Genomic DNA, 25,117 nt, shown 5'->3' on the forward strand with positions numbered 1-25,117 from the left:
CTTTCGGAGGCCACGAAGACTCAGCATCTCCCTCCATGCCTGTGAATTACATGCAAAATACCACTCCTGCAGGATACAAGTTATATTACTATTGCCCTCTGCTGAAGTTATTGAAAGCCCTGGGAAGGTCTTTGCTTCATATGCACGTCTGAAAGCAGTCAGAGCAGAACATGGGCAACACACCAAGCTTCAGAATATGTAAGAGAGGATTCCTGGGGCTTCATATGTGCTGCATCCTAAATCATCAACAAATTAAAGTGTCTTTTTCTTGGGGTAGATAATTCTTTTTCTTTTTTTTTTCCAGCTTAGCAGCATTCAGAAAGGTGGCAGCCTAAGCTGGGATATAACTGAAAAAGAAGTTCTGACCACGTGCCTGTACCCCTAGTCACAGTCAAAGCTGCACTTAAGAGGGTTCAGCTTTCCCTCTCTGCACCTCAGAGGGTGCAACATAGTACAGCACTCAGATGTTCTTTCAAAACATTAAAGAGGAATAAATCAGTACAACTTCAATACAACAGGAACATAGCCTATTTTCCTAAAAGTGAACGTTACATTTAACACAGATACAGGGCATATCAGGGAAGATGCCAGATCCCAAGATCCAGGGATGAAATGCTTCCAGACCAAAGAAGCGACAGAGCAGCGAGGGCTCTGTGCCCTTCGGCAGCTGCTTCAGGCACAACTTCTCAACTTCTTTGCTCTCTTCACATCTCCTTTCTCAGGCTTGGGAACCACTGGAAGAGGCCACTGGAAGCAGCCAACCGTGCAGCAGCTCCCAGCGTTGCAGAGGGTGAGGTAGGAGGAACATAGAGCTTCTGATGGGCCTCCTGGTCAGCCGGCCTACTGGCACTGCCAAGGGCAACTGCATCTGTCTCAGGGAGGTCCTCGTCCTTTGTTTTATCTGCATGAGGAAGAAAACAAGGAAGACGGGATCTAAAGGGCTGCTCCAATAGTGCTAATTTAGATCAAATAAATAAATCGTATTTGCCTGGGCCTTTCCAAGCTGTGGAACAAGGGCTAACCTACAGGCCAATGCTGGCACAGTGCAATCCAGGAGCATCTCTCGCTCCCCCTCTAGTGCTCACTTCCATTTCCTCAAAAAAGGGAAAGCAAGTGTGACACAGGTCACTGCATCCCGAGGAGTGAGCCTCCATTTCAGAGGCAGGAGACCACTCTGYTCCAAGGCACTAACAGACACTGCTTTTGGACAAGTCACTTAATACAGCTTGTAAACTGGGCAATTTTCCCAATGTCTTGTAAATTCATTCATGATTTAGAAGACGGAAAGGCCAAGACTCCCTAAGGTGGTCTTATGAGGTTAGCAAACAAAACAAAACAAAAACACAAAGAGACAAAGAAACAAAGAAAAAAAACTTTTCCTGCTCAGAGATTCCCAGAATGAAGGGAACGTACACTAACAGAGAGAGAGAGGCAGACACCTGCATGAAAATACCAGAAAGTCTGGAAAAGACTGCAAAAAAATCAGAGAGGAAAAAAAACCCCACCCCTTCCTTATTCATTGTCCCCATTAGATATTTAGAAATTCATTTTGCTGCATCCCCACCCCAGAGAAATCCCCACTTTTCCATCTGTTCTAGCAAAGTGACTGCCCAGGCCCCTAACACAACAGTAGACTGCCCAGCTTTCCTCGGTGCTCAACTCTACTAACAAATCTATTCGTACTGTTACACTGGTCCAAGACAAATGGTGTTGCCAGAAGCAGAACAGAGGCAGGTACAGCTTCAAAAAGTCGGGCCTTGTTAGAACAGCTTTCTGTCTGATCAGGGTCTTCTCGGCTTGTTTCTGCTGGCTGGCTGGAGTAGATGAGGGAGATGTAAAAGTCTTCCAGTGACTTGGATAAGACAGCAGACTTGGAGGACTCTCCAAGAGAATGTGGTGTCTGCAAATGTATATATAAAAAAACCTCAGGAGATGTGCGATTAGTGCATACTCAGTTCATTAGCTGCTCTGATCTTTGTTATCCTTCAGAGGCCAAGCAGGACTGGAATGTCAGCAACTATATATTTTTAAAAATATTAGTTACTCACAAGCTCGCCAAAGGGCGGCTCTTACTGCAGAGCAAGCTGAAAAGCTGACAAGACGCCCTCTCTTAGCAAAGCACTAGCAGCTGGCTGCTCTCTCAGCCCCACGCAGAGCGAGTGATGGCAGTGATGGAGGGAGTTTCTGCAGGTCTGAGGAAGTCCCTCCATGCTTTTGGTTAAGAAAACAAATTAAATTTAAGTTTCAGAGATGAGCACCTGTGTCTCGGCCACAAACACTGACTGTAGCCAATATATGTACTTATTAATTCAGCATGGAGGAGATGACAATGGGCCAACCAACACCAACTCACAATTCTCTTGGTATAACCACAGCTGATCAAAAACTCTTTGGCAGCTCTCTAGGCTTTTCCTAGGGAGAGGGAAACCTCCCATCTTCAGGAGAGGGGAAATTACCATCTGGACGCCCCCCTCTCACTGCTGAGAGGCGAGAGTGTTGTTCAGAGCACTAGCTAGTCCAGAACATTTTTTTGTTTGTTTTCAGAAGTCAATTTAAGTAATTTAACCTGGGCACAGCACTAGGACCACGAGGAGCTCTTGAAACAGGTATGAGAGCTGGATGGCTGGGCAGATGTTGGSTGCTAACAAAACACCAAGACAGAATGATCTGAATGAATGAGGTATTAGAGTCCAACTCACTAGCTACTCACCTTGACACCACCAGCCTACAGAAAAACTCTGCCTAACATGCAGCAGAAGAAAAAAAGATTGTCAGGACAAGAGCAAACAGAGTTGACAGATAAAAAGTCTCCTCTCTTGCCACCCATGCTGTCCTACCTGTGGGGACAATTTCACTCCTGCCCCTTCAGGGCAAAATAGGAACAGACAGGAAGCAAGGGGGACAGAGAAAACCTCTATGAGTATTGGAAAAAGCTGGGATGGAAGTAATTCAAAAAGACCGAGACTGTTCAGTTTAGAGAAGGAACAAATGAGACGGGATACCCTAGACAGTACTGTGAAGGGCAGCAAACATGTCAGGCAATATCTGCTCTTCATCCTAATGCACTCGGGGACACTAACACCATCCTGTGACACTGTTTGTAGATTCAGCTGCTWCAAAGATCCACTCAGGCCAAGAGATGAGCAGGTATCAGAGAAAGGAAAACCTCCTGTCCCAAGAGCTAGCTGGCTGGAGCCCAGTGCCCAAAGGCAGGATCCCTCCACTTCCCTCATTTACTACATAGCTTTCCTCAATAGAAAGGTTTGTCACTTCTAGAGACTATAGCAAAGACCCCGGCAAGGACAACAGGCTCAGGACTCATCTAGTTAGGAATTCCTGCRCTTCTAAAGCCACAAGGTTTAATGCTTGCAGCAGAATGTTTGAGACACCTCTGGCAAGCTACCCACCTGCCTTCATCTCCTCTTCCTTGATCCTCACACTGGTCGTCACTTAATTCCTCTTCGTTCAGGTCACTCTTCCTAGCCTGCTTCCTCTCCACCTCCTCCAGGCAACATGTCCTAGACCCACCGTTTTTTTCTAGGTCTGCCCTAGCCTATTTGAAAGTCAGCTTTCCACTCATCATTCAGGATGTGCTTTGTCTGTGCTAACACAAGGTATGGACATGTGAGGAGCTCTAAGCACCCACAGCTTTGTAAACCAGCTCTGCATGTTGCTCTATGACTCCCTGCCCTAGCCCCAGCAGTATCACACTGCCACGTTGTAAGAAGCTGCCTCCAGTCCACTGCATGGAGAAAAAGGTGGTGAGGGTCAGATTTGATCTAGAAAGTGTTGAATCGATCCCTCTTGTTTCTGCAATACCTTGTGGTGTACTCAGAGCGTAAGAGAGCAGCGCGGATGGAACATGCACCAGCATGCTATCAACAGCACCAAAAACCTCAGCAAGGAGCTCTGAGTTCACGTTAGTCGCCAGTGGTTATTTCATCTCCCCTTCTGAGATACAGTAAAACAATCAGAGGTCTCTCAACAGCATTAGCCAAGAAAAAATGCCCTTACCTTAACCACTGTCGTAAGCTCTGGGGTGCTTTCATTGGTATGCTCCTTTGCAAATTCAGGTTCTTCATTCATTGTTTTTGGGACATCTASCTGACTCAGAGGCGGCCACATATCATCCCATATCTCTTTCTCAGCTGAAAAGAGCCATGCCTAAGGAGAGGCAAAAAACAAGAAGAGACTCGGCTGGTGTGGGCAGACGAAAGTGGAAGGCACTGCGGCCAATCTACTACACAGAATACAGAGCAGTGAGATCTCGCCTGGCATTAACTATCCGGAGGGAGGGAGGAAGGAATTCCCTCTACCCTGAGAGACACTGTAACGTGTCTTTCTGAAGAAGCTTTGGCAATCTGGAGAAGGAATAAAAAAAATATAATCTAAACAAGAAACTAGCTGTCACTAACTTCTCTTACCTCCACAGGAAAAAACTTATATCTACTGAATAAAATTTCATTTTCCAAACGTTAAATTTTACGGTTATTGCAGCCTTCTGAAAAAAACTTCACCACGTGGAAGGGCTCCAATCTAGCAGAATGCTCAGTCATCCTATAGTTGGAGAGGGCAAGAGGAGACTGGACAAAACGGTAACAAGTTGTTAATCCCGATGAGGGAAATTAAATTTGGCAACACAAAGAGTTTCCCTGCTGCTTAAGAACAGTTACCAGGACATGCTAGCTCAGCAACAACAAGTGTCACATTAGACACCTTTCAGTTTAAACCATTTTGGAATCAGACTCCCCAGATCTTTCTGTTAAATCAAAGTACAGAGTCAAGAGAAGCRCAACCAAAGGATGTTTAAAACTCCAAAATAATTTCTCCAAGGGCATTACTCGAACCTAACCTGTTGTAGTGGCTCTTGGATTTGCTGTTTCTCACTTTTTCCTTCATCACTGACAGACTGGATGGGAAACGCCACCGCATCCAAAGCTACGGTGCCGCCACTGACACGAGTGTCCTCCTCAACAGTTTGCAGAGGGAGTTTCTTCTTGTCCCAGAAATCTGAGGCCATGTAGACTGGCTCTAGGTATGGCATCCCTGGAGACCAGCTTGCCTCATCCTAGGAAGTTTGCCCAAGAAAAAGGAAACTTAGTAAATCTCTAGAGTAAGGCATAAATTCAGAGCCATTTAACTGAAGGACCGACTAGACTAGAACTCTACCTACCACACCTGKACTTCCATGCTTTAAATAAGAGTTTCCTCTTCTCTGTTCCACAAAGGTGGCTCTGCCAGTTCGTTAGAGTTAGTCACAAAGACAAAGCAGTGCAGAGCCATGCTCAGAACCACYGCAATGTTGTCTCCAGGTAAGAAGTTTCAGCTTAAGATATACAACAGTYGACTCAGACATCTCTTGAAGGTCGCTTGTTTTTGCAAATAAAATAAACTTCATTTCTTAGATTTTATTATCCCCTGGTTCTCACTTTCATTTACTAGTATTTATGCTATTCTGGTATATTTTTAATGGCAAATTAATCAATGAACATCCCTTAAATACTCAYTGGAACCAGAAAAACAATTAGCTGCAACAAGTCTAAGTACTGAAATGTAATTTCAGACACTTGAAAGCATTGAATCACATTCCACTTCGATTATTAGATCCACAGATTCCAGGAGGATGGGCATCTCATTTTTTGAGGCAACAAATACACATATTAAAGTGAAAAGTCCATTTCTGCAAAAAAATAGTTTAAGACATAAACTTCTATGGACTATAAACTAGTCCATTTCTCTYTATAGCTGAGTAACAAGGCTTACAAAAATGAAATGACCCCTCTAAGGTCACCTGAATCACCTATCAGAGGGCCAAGAATTAAATCAAGATTTGCAAAGTCTTAATCACACACTTAAGTGAAGAATTACATCAATTTCTTCCCAGTAAAAAAATTAAGAAGTTGATTCAAGACTTTCAGTTCAGATGATATGTTAATCTTCAGCAGGACAGGGCCATTAATACCCTCGACAAACAGCTTATGTAGTTTCTCTAGTACAGATATTTAGATTGCTAAAACAAAACCTAAGCAAAATAAGCTCTTGAAGAATTACTAACATCCCACTAACTTTTGTGCTAATTTCAGATTTGTATTCTGAAAAAACATGAGGGAAAACACTCCTTCAAGAGGCACGCTGCTCAACACTTCAACCACTGACACCTTCCTGAAAGGTGCTTGGGCCTCTGTGTTAAGAAGTGTCATGAAAATGCTGCAATATAAGTAGTAAAGGAAAGCAGAGAACACATCAGTAAAGAATTATTCCTGGCGTTCCTAATGGCAGCACATTAGGTTGGACTTAAGACCTATGTTTTACACCCAGCTTAACTGTGCTCACCAGCAAGACCCGTAATGCAAAAAACACCCAAAGCTCTGTTCTTTACCGACACCTGAATGACACCCCCAATTACTACGCAGCCTTTGCTAAATGTGAGTGTAGGGAAGACACACCACCTTCCCACTACAGGAGGGGCAAAAGGGAAGTGTGTTAGGTCAGGCTGATCTCAAGAATCAGGCACTGCGGTGAGTTCTTCAGAGAGTCCATTCTCTCTAAGAAGTGAAGGTGCATGAGAACTGCCAAGATACTCTGACAGATTGAGGCCAGAGGAATTCAGTGAGCTGACAGGGTAAAGTGATCTGARGTCAAGCATCTGGAGACGTGTCCATGTTCCTCTTGTAATCACTTTTATATTGCAGTCCTGCTTGTCCTTGTTAAAAATAATAATAATTGAAAAATCCACTCTCAACTGCAGGGAACTAAAATAATGTATGACACCAAACTTGGTGCTGATTTATAGCTACAGCACAGCCAAATGCCCACCTGGTCACACAGGTCACCCTTGTCAAGCCTTGAACTGGCTGTTGCACTGTTTGCACCTAGAGATTCCAGCTGCAAGGGAGGCTCAGGCTCTCCCACTCCAGCACTCTCCTGCTTTGCACTGGGCTGGGCATACAAGGCCAATGGATTCAGCTCCCGGAATCCCTAGTAATGGATAAAAGAAATAAACAAGGAAAAAAAAAAAGAAAAAGATCACAGAATAGCACAGTCAAAATATTTTGAAACAGCTACAAAAGGACAAAAAAAAAAATCAGCAATTTTCTGAACATTTTAAGCAGCAGCACACCACCTTCAGGGAAGCTCCAAATTCTCACAGAAATTATCTTCTTGCAAAAATCAACTTGCTTCCCTCCAACTGCAAAAYTATTCAGCAATGTCCCCCTCCCTACAAAACTGGATATTCCCATGCAATCAGMGGATATAATCCTGCTAAAACACTCATTCATTCTGCAGAAGGCTGATTCAAATGAAGACAAGCACTCTGGACTGTAAAGCCTGCCTTTCCGACGAGTTATAAAATCACGACAGYATCTTTCTAATGGTTGTCATTATCCCTACCATTCTTACTGCAACTGAGCTGAGACATCCAAATAATGTCATAGATGGACCCAAGTCATTACTGTCCCCTGTACTGGTTYACAACCTCAGTACAAAATACCATCTGCTGTGGCCAGGCAGTCCTGCACTGCMTAGTTCCTTGGCCAAGTACAATTTTAACCAAGATATATTTCAGTTTGTTAATGGTGTAAACAGCTTTCCGTGATTAGCGAGGAGGAGGTTATTTGACTATTCTGTCCCCCATCCACGTGCCCCTGCCTCTATGACTTGACTACTTAACCAGAGTCTTAGCAACTGAGGTGTTCGGATGAATCATGAGCCTCAAATTACAACAGGCAAAACTAGCTGAAACTAGCAACAGGTGGGAAAGAATCTAACACATCTCTTAACATTTCAGTTTGGTCTGATGCTCAGAACATCTGTGGCTATTCTACAATTCTGCATTATCTATAAACAACATAAAGAKTCCAGATGAATCTACAAACTCATCAACTTAAAATTGAGTTTTCTAATTCTAATTAGCTACGACATTATGGGATGCAGACACAAGGTGCTCAGTTAKAGGTTTTGTTCATTCAGTTCAGAGCTACTTGCTTCAAAGAAAAGACTGGCCTCGTACAGATATCCAAGTCACCCTTTCACTGCCTCCTGACCTGGGAAGGGATGTTTTCTCTGCAGATCTCTGCATGTCCTTCACTCTTCAAGACRTTGTGGAAGTAGATATCCCACTCGGAGGATGTGTCACACAAGAAGAGATGCAAAACGTCATCCACATATTCATCCACAATGCCCACAAGCAGCTTTGAGCCACACAGTCTCCGGAATTGGAGGGTTGCTGCATCAGTCCACGTGCCCTCCAAGAGAAACAAGGGTGAGAAGTTACTATGAATGAGCCAGCATCAGTTGCCCTAGACCTTCCTCTACATGTACTGGTCAAACARACAATTAGGCTAAGTCAGGCTTAGGGCAGTAACTGAAGAGTCAGAGAAGTCTCCCATAAATTAGGCTACCCAAAAGTCTGCAATGCACCTTACCACTGGACATTCCCTTTAATTACCTATTTCCAAACATAGCACAATGGCATTTGCTCTCTAAAATACTGGGATTTTTAACAAAAGTCACAGTTTGTGGAATCACGGAATTATGTGACTTGGAAAGTCTCACAAGCTTTTAAAGAAGCCGCTAAGTCCGAGGACAAAGGAAAATGGGAATCGCTAACCTCCTAAAAATGGGAAACAAGTGCAGTGAAAATGCACTTCAAGTACCACTTGTAAAATTCAGGCAGCAAGTGTGCTTGCTTTTCAAATCTSTGTTCTCAGGCTTTTTGAACCAAGGATTTCCCAGCACAGGCCACGCTCTGTAACTCTTTGGCTGCACTGACTGCACCAAASTAAATCTAAAGCAACTCACGTGAAGCAAGGTCATGGGAAGAAACATTAAAACCAGAGGAACCTGTGCTGAAACTACCAAAGCTACAGAGGGACCACGGAGAGCTACTGGGAAAGAAAGAAGTTTTCTCATTTCTTTAATGATAGCCATCTGTTTCTAAAACCATGTAAGCAAGAATACTCTGCACCTAATGAAGATGCACTGTGGAAAGCTGATTACTTGTTAAGAGACAGACATGTCCAGCCACATTCTGCTACATATGGGGGGGATTCTGCTATGAACATGAGCGGCACCTACATTGATGTCAATGCTTGCCAGTATCAAGACAAAGTCAAATACCACTTGGCAGTTGCACACAGGCCAGTAAACAACAACAAACCTGAACACGAACCTCTATGGGTTTTACCCATGCCAAGGAACATGGGATCACCTGAGCAGGGAGCTTCAAGTAGCACCACCTAAAAGGAAAAACAAAGGCATCATCATCAGCACTGCAAACCACCCAGTAAAAACTGCTGGAATAGCTGAACTTTCTCCTCTCCTGGCTTTTAAAATCCAACAATTACCTCTGTTCTTTGGGGGATTTTGCACTTATGAATAAAACTGATAAACTGCTTTGGAAGAGATTTCATATGCAGAGATATGAAACAGCAGAGCAGGTATCCACACATACAAAAGGCATAGTAGAAGAAAACAGCAGTAACCAGTCCCCTATGCTTTCCTTTACCCAAAGCATAATCTCTTATGATTACCAAGTTATAGTCTGAGAGAAATGACTGTTGAACCACCAAATGCCAATGGCTATGCATGAAGAGGCAAAAGAGAGCAAAAAACCCTGTGTCACAAAGGAGAATGTTGATACAAATGCTTAGACTGACACTCATTCACAAGGATGTTTACACTGGGTCACAAAACCCACGAGGAAGGATTAGACATGTGCCTCAAAATGACTACAAGTAACGAGAGGCAAAGCTAAGAAATAAAGGCAGAAATGCCGAAAGATTGCCCCAAGGTCACCCCCATGTTTCCTGCAACACTTACTTGAGGAATCTCAGGCGAGACCTTGGAACAAGGCCCAGGTTTCCAAAATCCGCGTAGAAAACCTCCACGTTGTGCTCACTGAGCACACGGTGGACGATAACKCGGTACCACCACTTGTCCTCGGAGATCATGACACAGCAAAGTTGCCCGGGCTGCACTGAGGACTCGGGCATGATGTAACGATCAGAAACCATTTTATTTGAGTAACAGCGTCTGCAAAACACCACAGGGAAAGCCCGTGTTTGGCAGGATGCAGGAAAAGAGCATCAAGGAACATGCAGGGGCTCCAAAAAATTCCCGGATTTCTTAAAGCACCCATTACATGCATTTTCAGGCATTCAGCCTAAAGCAGAACTCAGAAAAGCTCCCACAGTCAAYACAAGTGTTCAGAAACACCACGCAGGGAAGCATACAGGAGAGACCTATAGTCTATCTGTATTGTTCTTACACCACACACAAACCACACATACTACAACACATTATTCATTTGGCTTTCATCAACACATTTTCCACCACTAGCTAGTCACGACTGAGCCCTGTCTGCTACCACGTATGCCAGCAACTGAGCTGTTTTAAAGGATGTTTTACATCTGTGTTGCAGTGAATATACACTGAAACRACAAAGTAAAATAAATGCAAGTCTAAACTTTAACACTTGAATGTTCCTCTTGGGATTCAATGGTAAGGGAATTAAGAGAAGAAGTTAAAATAGTCATTCAAGTCGAGAGCTCAGCATCAGATGAGCTTTCAGTCTCTGCCATTTCATTCTGAACTTCTGCTGAAAAAAAATGTGAAGAATGAGTTTGTTAACTCATCTTAAAATGAATTATCATCCTCAGTGTCTCTGCAGAATCTGTAACTACACTTAGTRCACCCTATGAGAGTCAAGCATCTGCTTTAGCACAGAATTCGGGAGGAACTGCAGCACTGCTGTGGTGTAAGGGACTGGAGCATCTMTCTTAAGGAAAGGAAAGACCAAGTGAGTGAGGCTTCACTGTTTAGCCTGGAGAAGACTGAGAGGGGATCTGATCAATATGTATAAGTACCTGAGGGAAGAGTGTAGGGAGGARAGGACCAAACTCTTTTCAGTGGTGGGCAGTGATAGGATAAGGGATAATGGGTCCAAGTGGGAAATGGAACTCCCTGTGTTTCATGTGGGAAAGAACTTCTTGCTGTGAGGGTGCCAGAGCCCTGGAACAGACTGCCCAAGGAGGCTGTGGAGTCTCCTTTTCTGGAGATCTTCCAAACCTACCCAGATGCGACTGAGTGCCCCATGCTCTGGATGTGCTCTAGGGATCCCTTGAACCCTCAGTCCTCCTGTGATTCTGAGAACCAAATCCCAAATGTATGATGCACTTGCCACAGTCACTGACAGGGTTGTGCTGCCAAATCCAGGCACGACAAAGGAACACTTTGCTAGTTAAATGGAGTAAGAAAGCATTCTGCACATATGCAGGAGGACATTCCACACATCTCTGCAAAGTCGAGCAGTGACCCCAACTCCTGGCTGCGTGTCCCATCCCCTCAGCACGGGCACACAGGACAGGCGGCAGCACCGAACCCATACAGCGTGTTCGCACCTCATCTCAATCATCAGATCCTGCAGCTTATCGGACGTCTCCTTGCTGCAGACCTGGATGTAGAACTGGCTAGGAGAGACGATGAACTCCACAAAGACTCCCACCAAACAGCTTCTCTCCAGCCGTGGCAAGCGGCAGAGGCTCTCGCTTTGAACAGCATCCAGGGGGATTTCTGGCATTGGCACCTCCATGGCTAGCAGGGAACACTCCAGAGCTCCAGGCTACAAAGGGTAAGAGAAAAGTGGCACTCGGATGTTTTGCCAGGTGCCGAGCACACATGAACAGTCTGTTAAGGTAAAAGCATTAGTTCTCCCTTTCCAAGGTCTTGTGAGGTACTGAGTATCTCAGAACTCTAGCAAAATGTGCAAGTTTATACTAAAACCTTCCCTGTGATAGGAGTACTCATTTCTCTCGCTCTTTCTTCCCTCTTCCCTCCCTCCAGGAAAAGGGTGGTGGAATAAAAACATCTTGCTCATACTCCTGCATAAAAGGAGAAGGAATCAAAGCCATGCTTCAAATTTAGACACAATATGTTTTGAGTTGAATTGCTATTGTTAAAAAAAATTCTATTTCTGTTGCATTTTACTCAAAAGATGCTATTTATAAGATCTGTGACCATGAAAGTGCATATGATTGAAACTGCAAAACACTATTTGAAAATTATTCAAAAGCAACAAAAGCATCTTGTTTTCACACTCAGCAAATGGCTATCATTAGAGATATTTTCTAGGACAACAAGCAAATAAAATCTACAAATTCTGATCTCACTCTGCACAAAGCTGCCCATGCAAGCAAGCTAGCACAGCTTACACATTTTTGTACTGTTCTTTAACTGTTTTATGTTGAAAAGGTTAGTTCACTTAAACTAGCGTAGAGGAGAACCTTGGCAGTACATTAGCTACCTTCCCTGCCTCAAGAGCTTTCTTTCGTGCCGATGAACAGCACTCTTCCAAAGATCAGAAGTCAAAATGATTGCATTTTTGCTCAGAGCGAACACACTACACGTTACCACTGCATTATACATTAGAGAAAGTATGCAAAACTTGCCTTCCAGCACACATACCACTAAACTTCAGCTGCAAATGAGGCTCCTCACAGTGGCGGCTCTTTCAAGCAATTTTCCAAGGTCTCTCCTTCTCAAAGCCTAAGCAAAGGCTAAAGCCCGTGAGGATTTTTTTGTGTGTGTGTATGCGTTAAAGATTTTGAGTAACACTGAACTAAAAACGAAGTTTGTGTTTCGAGTTCCAAAGAAACCGAGGAAATTCTTGCCTGTGAAACAGCAACTTTTTTTTTCTCCCCATGGATTACTTCCAAGTCTCTTTGAGCCCTTCGAACCTTTTTGACTCAGCCCTTTTCCCTCAGTTGTCCACTCAACGCTTTAATCGTTTGCCTCTTGTGCTGGGATATTTGGATACCTTCTAACACCATGGGGATCGGGTCTCTTCCTTCCCTTCTCCTCATAACCACCCGATCAATGACTACATTATATATCCTAACTGGTACACTTCAGCAACCTTTACTCCTTTTAGGGCCTTTTTTAAAAAACAAACAAAAAAAAAAAAGACAAAATTTACAGATTATTTTCATCAGAAATATTAGTTGCACAAACATCTTCTGAAATTTACCTTGCTAGGAGCTTTGAACATTTTCTTTYTGTAATATATAAGAACAAAGAACTTGAGTTTGAGGTTACCAGCACCATGCATTCCCTTTTGTCCTTCCCATATGCTCATTTTGTCCAACGTAGGGGAATTTCTTGAARATTTCACCACATCAAACTACAATTTCTTGGGCAGCCTGCACGAATCTCTCCAAGGTATGTTTATGTAATTCCTAATGCCAGGCTTCCAAGATCATTAGCAAACAAAACAGCCAAGTTAGATTCCAGGAGTTCTCCCTTTCTCCTACCTACGTGCTCCAATCCTCGAAAACCAAGACACATTTTTAAGTGGAAACATTCAACAGCCAACACTGTTTTATTTGCAGTTTAATTACTAGCTGCTGCTTTGCAGACTCACCGGTGACTTTGTGAGCACGCTGAACTTGTTGCTTTGTTTCAGGTCCGCATCCTCAGGCTTTCTGGGAGAGAAGTCCCGGGAGACGTCGGCAGCAGGAGGGGGCAGCGACCAACASGAGGAGTCCTCACATGGCCGCTGCTCATCTGGTGGAACTAAGAGCGCTACGTCAAAAACCGAAGCTCACGCTCATCCCAAAGCTGTTCCCTTCTACATTTGAAAACCAGCGAAATGTTTGTGTGCGAGAAGCAGAGCTAACACAAACGAGGGCAAATCCAGCAGAGAAAACGTTTACACTGAGTCCTTGCTGGGATTTAACGAAGCCTATCCAAACCTCTAACCAAGAGCATGGTGGTGCTTTCGAGGAGGTGTCAGAGCACAGTGTGCTCAGCAAGTTATTCTACACTTATACACGTTTCTTTCAAGTGGATGGCCTAAGTAAGGRAGACGGTTAAAACTCTTCCAGATACTTACAAAGCACAGAGAAAAAGAATCAATTTGTCTTCACACATCAAAAGTAAAGCGCATTTACTCCTTGTCCAGTTCAACACARTGATTAACAGTCAGTCTCCAATGGGAATGTCTCTAAAGGCTCCAAAAAAAATGCCTGTACATATGCAGACTCCAGAAAATGACCACAAAGCAAACTTCCATCTTGTGGGAGAATGGAGTAGCTACTGCTGAAAACCTCTACACCACAGTTTGAACGGATATCACAGCAAAAATACTCATTAAAAAAATCAGTATTTCCAATTTGTAAAATCAAATATTTTATTTCTGTGAAAATAATCTTGGTCACTAAAGAAAGGCAGACCAAGACACCACGGTAGTCATGACTAAGAAGATATAAACCACAGTAGCTTGCTTTAATCAGACCTGACTACAACTGATCCGCAAGACTATTTTGATGTAGCTTGAGGAATCTAGTTATTGGTTTTCATTAGAAAACAAACAGGTTAATATTTCTTTAGGTTTCAGGCACTACCCAGCTTATCTCAAACCGGTGCACAAGGTCTTTTGGCATCTGCTCCTCTTTCAGAGAGAGYAACTCCAAGCGCCCTGTAGGTCTCTGCTTGATTTTTCATACAAAAAGCAGCATCATCCTTGCATGGTAATGTACACTGCCATCTTACCATCTGTTAAGCACCTTGATTTGAGGTCAAACACCATCCAGTCTTGCTCATCTTCCCTGCGCTCAACATGGAGGACGTCSTGAAGGCTGCAGACAAACTCCAACATGTCTACAAAGCCAAGCTTCCCCACAGAGAGACTCTCTTTAAAGTGTGCCTAGTGCCAGGAAACAATAAAACCAACAAAAATGATATTTTTTACAATGCCCACAACCGTATTCTACACGCTGAGAAGCGTTAAGATTTACAACGAGCAATAGGTTGTCATATCTCAGACTATTAACAGATTTTGGATTATGAGGAGCACTAGCTGTAGGGGAAGTCTCTAAGGAGGCAAAAGAGAAGAAATGCTGGGCTTGAGCTTTCAGAGGATATTTGAAATGTTAAGGAGAAAACGCTAAGCCCCACAAACAGTTCTCGTTCAGAAAACATCTTCTAAGCATCTCCCAGCCAGGATCAGAAAACTGCATGCCTGTCTCCTCTCTTCAAGGAATGTCCCAGTCTAAAGAACTACGGTGACAAAGAGACCTCACTGGGTAACTATCACTTTGCTAGATGGCCACTGGGATGGATTTTTATGATTGGATTTTATGTGAAAGTGTGCACTGTGGCAGAAGTAGCTTAAGCAGCAATAAAAGAAAGTACCACCTCTCAGCTTTGACTCAATCATACTTTATACCATCACAGGTACAAGGCTACCTCTAATTTTAGTGAAAAGAAATATTAACACCAGTCGTAAGACTTACCTCAAACTCACGATGGAGCTTGGAAACAAGTAAACCATCTGGATACTTGGCTACGACCTACACAGAAAAGGAGACACCGTTGGTAGGCAGCTGCAGGCTCAGATACACGTGCAGACACACGGCCACTAGCCTGTACATACACTTAACCAATGTTTGTAGAAGCTGGACATCACACCCGGACATGCATGCTTATTTGTCATCTCACTCAATGTCAATCCCATCTCTGCTGCAGAGCTTTAATAGCTATCAAGAGCATTAGAATAAACGATGGTTTTCAAGGTGCTTACACAATGGAGACAAGTCCATGGAGACAAGGACACATGTCTACGCTCAGGGAAACGACAGTGAGCAGTAGAGAGCAGCATGTGTGAAAGATGCTCAACTAACAATACTTACACTTCGAATTTTCTCCTTGAGGGCCAAGCTTACTGTTTCTCCAGCTCCTTTTTTATACAGCATTATCTTGAAGTCTTTCTCCAACTGTAAAGGAAAAAAAAAAAAAACAAAAACAAAACAAAGCAAAAAACCCAGAAGCACGTCAAGGCATGAGCGTGGAAGGAATTCCAAGACTCATGACAATTCCTGTTAATTAGATAAATCAATTGCGAGAGAAGCAACACGAATGCATACATTAACAAAGAAAATGCGCATGAACAACATAAGTTACCCAAAGTTACGAAGATCTGAAGAACAGAGACAAGAAAAAGACCTAGGTTTGATAGCACACAAAGCTATACAGCAGGCTGGCATGAATCTCAACACTGCCAAACTCATCTAAAAGGAGTATTAACACTTTTTGAAGAGGTAGTGCATTCAAAACACAACAGAAGTGAAAAGCAGTAAGAGTCTTTCTCCCAGGATTATAACATAAGAGCTACAAATCCCTCGCTCAGCCATTTACTTGTTTCAGTTTATCACCACCATGCACTGCTTGCGATTCCTCTGGTTCTGACTTCCCTTCAACGGCCTCATGGAAGCTTTCTGTGTCACAGCTGGGGTCTGGAGGAAGTATCTCAACTGCAGGGACTGCAGAAAAGACAGTAACCTGGGGTCATATTCTTTTGCAAAGTGATGCAATGCTACTTATTAAGAAGAAAATTATCCCCCCCCCCCAAAAAAATATTAAGGCACCAGCGCCCTTTTCCTGATCTCTTGAAGCATTCACAGCTATTGCATACACCGGCATTCACTAGAGACACAACTCAAAACAAAAATTTGCTCCTGAGAACATGCCAAATAAACTGACAGACTGCTGCTGAAAGGAAACTTCCCCAGAAAAGTCAGAATTTGACAGGCACTGTATTGGATTTTCTGCTCTGGCACAGGAACACTGGGGATACCTGCAGCCTCTTCTGTTTTTCTTTGTGGAACGTGATAGTTGTTACTGTTCGTCACAACCTACTACACCTTCAGCCTCAAAAGAAGCATTCAAGAGACTTTAGTAACCGGTAGAACAGCCATTTGGGAGACCCTTCTAGTTTTGTTACCCACTGCCTTGAATGACCGAGTATTCCAGCCCTGCACAGGTGTTCAGAAAGCCCATGTTCCCTCTGGGCTAAACCACATCTCTGCCACCTGCTACTTCTAAAATGGGGAGAGGAAATCTTCCAGTTACACTCTCTGCTGTCAAAACAACACCCCTGCAATAGGCTGCACATGCAGCTGATCGTGCAGCATCCCACAGCTCTTCTGTGCCAGGTCTTAAGGGGAAACAGGACTATTACAGCAGYTGAAAATGTACCAACATCCACCTGAGACAGGGCTGATTGGTCATACACAGTACTTAAAAGAACTATGAATTTCCAGTCGACCTGGAAATTTGAGGCTTCCTCACCCTGCAGGGTCTTTTCCTGCTGCTCTTCAGTTGAGCTCTTCTTCAGGGTCAGCAAAGAGCCTGCTCTTGACTGTTCAATTGCGATAATATCAGACACACTCCTGAGCATTTCAAGCATGGAAAAAAACCCATACTGCATGTACTTGAACGCCCGACCGAAACGCCTGGAGAAGGCCTTATTGAAGTCTGAGAGCAGAACAGGGGAGGAACTCAGCAGATCCTTCAGCTCGCTCTTCACTGCTGCAGGCAGGACAGGAGGAGCCCTGCCCCGCCGAGGGAGCCTCTGCTGATTCCTGGAGCAATGGAAACCACTGGCCCTTGGGGCAGCGCTCCGGCTCTTCACACTTGTCCTTTGTTTGGATATCAGCTTGGCAATGTCTTTGGTGGTCTCATCTGCAACAGCTGAACAGAATAGAAACTCTTAGAACCACTGAAACAGTAAATCACCTGAAACTCTACACAGTTAAAACTCTTTTCGTTCTCTTCATCTGCTCTGGATCGGATTTAGCCAGCAAAATCCAGTTTGCATCCCCGTCATTACAAACACAGATCAAAGTGGGAAGTGTGGTCAAACAAACAGGATCAAAAGGGGCAACCAGCTGCAGCAGGTTTCATTGGAAAAGACCTGAAGAGCTCACTGCCCTCCTCAGCCAAGATCATGTAAAGCTTTACTATAACTTAATAGTACCAGGCCGCTGACGGACTCGGAGTCCTTTTCAAAAGACCCTTACAGAAAAAAAAAAAATAATAATAAAGCACAAAAGCTACTCTAGGGAACAGAACCAGCTGGCAAGGTCTCCCCTGAGGGCAGCCCAGGTCTTTCTCATGCTTCCAGGCAACTCCTCATCCTACAGGAGTGCTCTATGAAAACATCATTTCATCCTCCCCAACCAGGACTTTGCACCCACCACTCCTTCCCAGAGACAAAGAAACCAAGAGAGGTTCTTTGACAGAGACCAGGGSGTCAAGGAGGGAAATGTTTATAGACTGAGGCCTCATTCCTGATTTTGGCTTCTACTGTGCTATGAGTTTTAGAAACATTAATGGCAGCTAAACCGAGAAGGCAAAATGGAGAGAAATAACTAAAGATTTTTTTTTTGGGGGGGAGGGGGAGGGTTGAAGAAAAAAAATCACCAAAGGCAAGATGTGAGACAGAAAGCTTTAGGAAGAAAAACCTAACAGAGGGACATGACCCATATCTCTGGGAACTCCTCCTGCAAACCCCCATGTTGGAGCCTCCCTCATGCCCTCCTCGGAAAAACCAGCCCTCACCTTTGAGGATAAAGGCGTCTTTGCCGTGGGGACAGACTGTGACCACCTCGGGCATGGCGGCCACCAGCTCCATGGTGCTCAGGAAGCCCAGCTCGCCCAGGGGCAGTGGCTTGCCGATCATGGCCCGGTACTCCTGCTCCAGCTGCGCCGGGCTGAGCCCCTCCTTGGCGGCCATCAGCAGCGACCTCACCTCCTTCTTCAGCACGTCCATGAGCCGCGCCTGCCTCGACATGTCTGCGCTGAGGGGCGAGCACAAGTGAGAGGGCGCGGCGCGGCCGCTCCGCCTTCCCGCCCTGCTCCCCGGCGCCGCCAGCCCCACAGAGCGCCCCCTGCCCCACACCCACCGTGGCGCCACCGCTTCCCGCCCCACAACCGCCACGCGGCTGTGGTGCTACCTGCCCACCCCCGCAAGGGCTCCGCGTGCCGCCCAGCGCAGCCCGCCAGAGCTCCGCGCCGCCTCGTGGCCGCGCCCGCGCGCGCCGCCTCGCCCCGGGCGCCAGGGCGGGGCGGCCGCCATGAGCCGCGGGAGGCGCCGCGTGCGCCGGCTCCTGCCCGAGGCGCTTTGTTGCTGCCCGAAATCCCCTATTCCTGCCCGAAATCCCCTACTCCTGCTTAAAAGCCATCGCRCGCTCTGCCCCGCATGGTCTAGCGCTGCGCCAGAGCCCAGTGAAAGTGGCTTGTGCCCCTCAGGTCCCCAGCACGTGACAGGCATGTGGTGAATTCCCCCAGCCAGCCCTGATTCCCACTGCCTAAGGTCCTAATAAAGCAGGAATCCRAGAGAAAACACGGAGGAAGCAAGGCTGGTGCCTCCTGCTACTCCGTGTGTGGGTGCTCATGCGGCTGTCCCATGGGGAACACCATGACCTGTCCTCCCCCGGCCAGGCGATTGCCGCCCTTTGGGTTCCTCCAGGCCAGCAACCTTCCTTTGAAATGCTTTTCAGCAGCTTTGGTGAAAGTGCCTCCTAAAATCCTTCCCAGAGCTTTGGGCTGTGTTTTTTTCCCCAAAGCCAGGCAGAGAGATGAACACCCACATGGATGCACCCTGCTCTTCCCACACTGCTGGCAGCGGCGAGTCGAGCGGAGCAGCTGGGGAGCAGCTTGCTCGTGTCACTGCTCACCATGTCCAAGGAGCCCGTGACACATTTGGAATGGGCCTCCCACATCCATCACCGCCTCCCCTGCCCAGTTTTCCTGCCCGCAGCAATAAATTCAAGCACAAATTCATCACACCGCCACAGGCAGCTGCGTGCTGCTCAGCTCGGAGAGCCACATGAGGATGGATAAGAGGTCTCGGAGCAAGTCCAGGGAGTCGCACAGGAGGAGCGGGGAGCCTCCGGCCCCGCCGAGCAAACGGGACAAGAGGGAGAGCAGCAAGGGAAAGGGAGACACAAAGCAAGAGAAAGCAAAGGAGGCGCTGAGCAGCGCAGGGACTGAGGGCAGGGTGCACACGTCCACTGTGGTGGACGTGGACGAAGTGGTATCTGATGAAGAAATGGAGGCGATTGCATTGCTGGACAGCGAGCGGCAAGAGGAAGGTAACAGACCGTGGAAGGGAGGGGGCAAAACGCGATGGGCTCGTGGGCTCTGCGCGGCAGGCGCCTTGGCACCATCCTGCACGGACAGGTATTCCTTGGGAGACCCCCACCCTCCCAGCTGCTCTGTAGTGAGCAGGGGCAGAGCAGTGCTCAGCAGCAGAGACAAACTTGCAGCAAGCAGTAACACGCTCAGTCTGCCCGCATCTGCGGCCTGCTCTCCTCTCCTGCTCGTCTTGCCGGAGGTGGAAGGAGCCTCCTGGGATTCCAGCCCAGGCAAGCTGCCCCTTCCAAGCCTTTTGATAYTACTCAGCAGCATCAGAACTTTAAAATAAAGCCTCTGGTAAAGGCATTATGCATGGAAGCATGGAGACCAAGCTCAATTTTTGCCAGCAAAGTAGAGAAAAAAATGTATCAGGTTGCCCCCCCACGCTGCCTAGACATGTGGAGCAGAGGTTGTTATTTAACACAGCTCCAGCAAGAGCCAAGGGCTCAACCAGGGCCAAAGAAAAGACAGAACAGAGATCGAGCTATGCAGGCAAGTCTCAGCACATCACCATTCCTTAATGCGGTCATGCTGGGTTTCTCTCTAGGTGTGAAGTCTCCAGGTCTGGGCATCTGTGAATGGCTTCTGACCATCTTGTCTTTCCTGTTCATCATAATGACATTCCCCGTTTCTGTGTGGTTTTGCATGAAGGTGAGAACAGCCACGGGACCTCTCTAAATTTAGCAACTAGTGTCTGAGGTGGATGCAACCCACTGACTGAGTATACGGCAGGCACTACCATAAAACTTAGTTGGTCTCTTGTTTGCCTTTCATCAGTTAATCATTAATTTTACCTAGTGCTTTTTTCATATATTGCCACAGCAGGAGGGCTGCACAGGGGCCCAACCGTTGTCTGTAAAATACTTTGACTGCCAGGTTTGCAGAAGAGGCTTCAGTTCCTCCTTTTTAAAATAAATTAGAGGTGTAACATTTCTGTTCACTTTTAAACATAGTGAGGAGGTAGCTGCATTACGGGGCATTCACAGTGCAGAGGGGCCCCAGCACGCAGCTGAGCGAGGCTCCTTTCCTCAGGCTCCAGCCTTTACCTCCAGCCTAGTCTCTCTCTTTTTCCCCCCGCAGGTGGTGCGGGAGTACGAGCGAGCCATCGTTTTCAGGCTGGGGCATCTCCTTCCTGGCAGAGCCAGAAGGCCTGGTAGGTTGTTCCCTCAGCTCCCTCTCTCCATTTCCCTTCTCACCTGCTCGTGCATTTTTAGCTCTCCGACAGGCCCAGCCAGACAGGAGATGACAAAGCCATCAGTTTCTGATGTTCTTTCTCATACTGACATTGTCACAGATTTTGAGCCCATATAAATGTGTATATATATATATATATATATTTTTTTTTTTTTTTTGCTATTCCTTTCTAATTCTTCTTGCCAACACCTCTCCTGGTCCCTCAGAACACACAAGAGAGGTTCTGTGGTTCTGGTGATCACTAGCTCTCTGTGTCTCTCCCCCTCACAGGCCTTTTCTTCTTGCTTCCCTGTCTGGACACATATCACAAGGTTGACCTCCGCCTCAAAACACTGGAGATCCCTTTTCACCAGGTATAGCTCCCCAGCCCTACATTCACTCTTGGGACGTTTTAGCATTTCACTTCCCTGTGACTGGCCTTGGCAGGCTTGAGGTCAGTCCTCRTGCTAAGAAAGCAGCATATAAGTAATACAGTGATTCTTTTTCCAGGTGACAAAGCACCAACGTATTGGCCATAAGTCAGTGAGCAGCACTGCCCCTTCTCAGGGTCTCACTGAAAACCAGGCCTTCTTGGCCAAATCCCAGCTCCAGGGTTCACGGGAACACAGATGTCGTYGTCTCCCTCGTCTTCCGACCTTCGTGGTTGTGTAGAAAAGATTGAAGGAAAAAATAATCTCAGGGTTTCCCTAATGCCTCAGAAAATAGAAAGCCAAAATATACCAACCATTGTTTATTGTAAAAGCAGGGGTCCTGTTCAGGCTGAAGTGCTTTAACAATACYATCCAGCCAAAGGGAGGCGGTTGGGCTACAGGCATAGGACTAGTTTTTTACCCACCCCACTGAAGAGGAGCAGGAAGGTAAGACCTTGCAAGGATGTCCCTTGGGGCGTGGGGAGAGCTGCTCCACAGGCCTGGGAAGGAAGAAGGGCTGAATCTGGAATCTGTGGCCCCCCCTACTCACAGTTACACAGGACAAACATGTAAGAGTTTTCCCAGGGTCAATCAGCTCCTCCAAGGGCTGGGAGCACAAAGACTTAACCATTCAGCCAGTCTTCCTCAGTCTTGRAATCACCTGCTTCTTGCAGACCTTGCCAGACTTGCACTTTGGCAACCTTGGAGTTGTCAGAACTAGCTCCATTTGCCTCATTTCTCCTGCTTAGGTGGTGACCAAAGACATGGTTACTTTGGAGATAGATGTTGTGTGCTACTACCGTCTGGAGAATGCCTCTCTCCTGCTCACCACCCTGACCAGCATCTCCACGACCATCCAGCTGCTGGTGCAGACCACCACAAAGCGCCTCCTGGCCCACCGAGCCTTCTCCGAACTCCTACTGGAGAGGAAGAGCATCGGCCAGGAGATAAAGGTGCTTCCACCCAGGGAGAGCGTGGGCCGAGCAAGGGGTGAATTGAGGCTCTGAAGAGGTGCTGGGAGTGGTTAGACTCCCAGAATCACAGATGTTGGTTTATACAGGGTGCAAAAACATGTAGCCCTTCATAAAAAATGGGACATGTGCTTTGAACTCCTTAGGGGAAGAATCTAGGGTGTGGCCAACAAAGGCAATAGGGATAGGTATGATGTGAAGGGAAGGAACACCTTAAACCAGCTTAATGAGTGCTCTGCAAGAGCCTCTCTTCACTGCTTAGCTCAAAGAAAAGATTCTTATAGGGATTTTATTCTGCAGCCTGACCAAGTTGCCATTAGCCTTGTGTGTAAGTGAGCTGTAGCAGCAGTTCCACAGTGCCACAACACCTAGACAGATGAGGCTGGTCAGGAATTCACTTTCCAAGGGAAGTGAATTGGYTCAACGCTCAAACCAGTATGGACAGATTAAATTGTGCAAAACTTATAGGAGAAACAAATCAAAAGTGAAATGAAAGAAACCAATTCAGTTCTGAGAGGCCACAGACAATAGCACGCACAAACTAACAAAGCTGCCCAGAAGTCCTACTGTTAACTGCCTTGAATTAACATCCCTGCACACTCTGCTTCCCCAGGAGGGGCCTGGGCAAAGGATGTTCTCCCTATGCAAAAATACCCTTTTATTTGCAGGTGGCCCTGGATGCTGTCACAGGCTGCTGGGGGATCAAGGTGGAAAGAACAGAAATGTAGGTAGGAAGTGCCAGGAGAGGCACCTACAGTGCTCTGGTCACTACTGCCAGCTGTCTTTCCTGCTTTTCCTCCGACTAGCTTTTCCTCTGCCCCTTTCAGCCTTTGCTTAGGGTAAAAATGCAGTATAGCACTTGCTGCTGTGCTGGCAGCAAGGGCAGGATCCTTCACRAGGATCTCATTGGCATTTTGCTCCTGTTCCTGGCAGAGTTACARCCACATGTGGTACCCTGGACTCATGGATGACCCCCAACCCCTCTGTTTCCTGGTCTAGATCCAAGGTCCTCGGGTCTCAGCACTGGATAGGAGGGGCTTATGTCTCAGAAGCCCATGGGGAAAGGTGGGCCTCGCTCATCACACAGAGGGCTGCGGAAGTGGGAGCCGAGTGAATCTGGGTCTAAGCAATGAATAATGAACAAAAGGAAAGGCCTGTGGCTGTGTCTTATGAGACATCAGAGCCTACTCTCAAGAGACRAGCATAGGCCTCAAGCCTTAAAGACATAAACAGGATACAGAGTTTGCTGTCAAGCAATCACAGACACCTGGTTTCATTAAAAAAGCACACAAACAGAAGAATGGGAATAGTAGAAGGCCCAAGCAAGAAAAGGGGCAGCCATGGAGTTCAAAGCAAAGGACATTAGCTAAGAGCTTTACAAAGACTCTGGAGCCAGGTCCARGCAGTCTGACTGGGCGCAGACATGGCCTGTCCTGTCCTGGGGGGCCCTCTTAATTCTCGTCTCTTACACAGCAACAACGTGCAGCTGCCTGCTGAGGTCCGCCAGACCCTGGCTGTGGAAGCAGAGGCTCAGAGACAGGCCAAAGTGCGGGTATGCCAGCGCTGAATGAGCAGCTTCCACCTCCATGCAGAGCACCCCTCTTTCCTCTCATACCTCCAGCAGTGGTGCCCAGAATATGTCAAATTAGGGTCCAGCTCTGGGCAAACCTATGTCCTTTCATTCCTGTCCAAGAGCTTTAAGGGGAGCTGTGGTAGGACGCCTGTCTACCCAGTGGAGTCTGCCCAGAAAGCCCAGATTTGTGGTCTGCCTTGTAAGTAGGGCAGAAGGATGCACAAGTCTGGGGCTATCTCCAGCCCACAGAGCTTGTGGAAATCTTGGTCCTTCCCAGGACAGAGATTTGCTCTCCCCCAGGGCCACAGCCAGGGCTCTCCCCRCTCCCATGTTCCTTTCTCACTTTGTAGAGTCTTCTCTACATGTTGCGAGTTCCCAAACTCTCAGAACATCAATGTATTTCACACATGCTGTGATCTTCAGAGAGCAGAAATGTTGATTTGCATTGGCCCTGGGGAGACGGTGGTGACGGCCTCTCTCAGCACYGAACAGTCCACGTTTCTGTAGGCCCAGCCTCCTTAACACCCTCTATGTTCCCTTSGCGGCAGGTGATTGCTGCCGAGGGAGAAAAGGCTGCTTCTGAGGCCCTGCAGATGGCAGCGGAGATCCTGTCCAGCACCCCTGCTGCTGCTCAGCTCCGCTGCCTTCACGCACTGCACTCTCTCGCTGCAGAGAAAKCTGCTGCCTTCATCTTGCCCTTGCCTTTGGACACCGTGAACCTGGTCTCCCCGGGCACCCGCAGTCCCGCAGGAGCRAACAGCCTCCTCCCGGACAACAGAAACCTCCCAGAAAGCCTGAAGGACAAGACGGACTCGCCCATGCTGTGAGAGGGCACSTGGAGGCAGTCAGTGCCCCAGTGAGCCCCAGGCGGGTGCTCTGTGGCCCAGCACCACACAGGGGCCAGAGGCGGAAGGAAAGGCGGCCTCTGACATAAAATGGGTTGTACGTGCGAGAAGCTTCTGTGTGATTTGGAAAGCAAAAGAACAGGGAGC

The 25,117-nt window shown here is 46.6% G+C and overlaps 2 protein-coding genes across 4 annotated transcripts; one reads left to right on the top strand and one right to left on the bottom strand.

Annotated features, from left to right (window-relative positions):
- Positions 1–159: 159 nt before the first annotated feature.
- TDRD5 (tudor domain containing 5) lies at positions 160–18,665 on the bottom strand. Of its 3 annotated transcripts, none has more exons than XM_026039833.1 (16): positions 18,400–18,665; positions 17,128–17,529; positions 16,195–16,319; positions 15,690–15,773; positions 15,294–15,350; positions 14,551–14,704; positions 13,421–13,572; positions 11,403–11,623; positions 9,823–10,035; positions 9,173–9,239; positions 8,046–8,246; positions 6,817–6,978; positions 4,853–5,068; positions 4,015–4,164; positions 1,684–1,900; positions 160–901 (listed from the first exon to the last, which is right to left on the bottom strand). In XM_026039833.1, exons 1-16 carry the CDS (start codon positions 18,629–18,631, stop codon positions 705–707), a joined length of 2,850 nt encoding a protein of 949 aa, XP_025895618.1. In that variant the 5' UTR covers positions 18,632–18,665; the 3' UTR covers positions 160–704. The 3 variants fall into 3 exon arrangements, with proteins under 3 accessions (XP_025895618.1, XP_025895619.1, XP_025895620.1); XM_026039834.1 differs by having other exon boundaries at positions 1,670–1,900; XM_026039835.1 differs by lacking the exon at positions 1,684–1,900.
- A 986-nt stretch (positions 18,666–19,651) lies between these two features.
- NPHS2 (NPHS2, podocin) lies at positions 19,652–25,117 on the top strand. Its single transcript, XM_026039831.1, has 8 exons — positions 19,652–19,934; positions 20,525–20,628; positions 21,058–21,130; positions 21,442–21,524; positions 22,331–22,534; positions 23,221–23,276; positions 24,026–24,104; positions 24,674–25,117. The coding sequence occupies exons 1-8, from the start codon at positions 19,670–19,672 to the stop codon at positions 24,950–24,952; spliced, it is 1,143 nt and encodes a 380-aa protein (XP_025895616.1). The 5' UTR covers positions 19,652–19,669; the 3' UTR covers positions 24,953–25,117.

Source organism: Nothoprocta perdicaria, unplaced genomic scaffold, assembly GCF_003342845.1.
Source record: "Nothoprocta perdicaria isolate Ctin4 unplaced genomic scaffold, notPer1 scaffold_243, whole genome shotgun sequence".
In the NCBI taxonomy this organism is placed as follows: domain Eukaryota; kingdom Metazoa; phylum Chordata; class Aves; order Tinamiformes; family Tinamidae; genus Nothoprocta; species Nothoprocta perdicaria.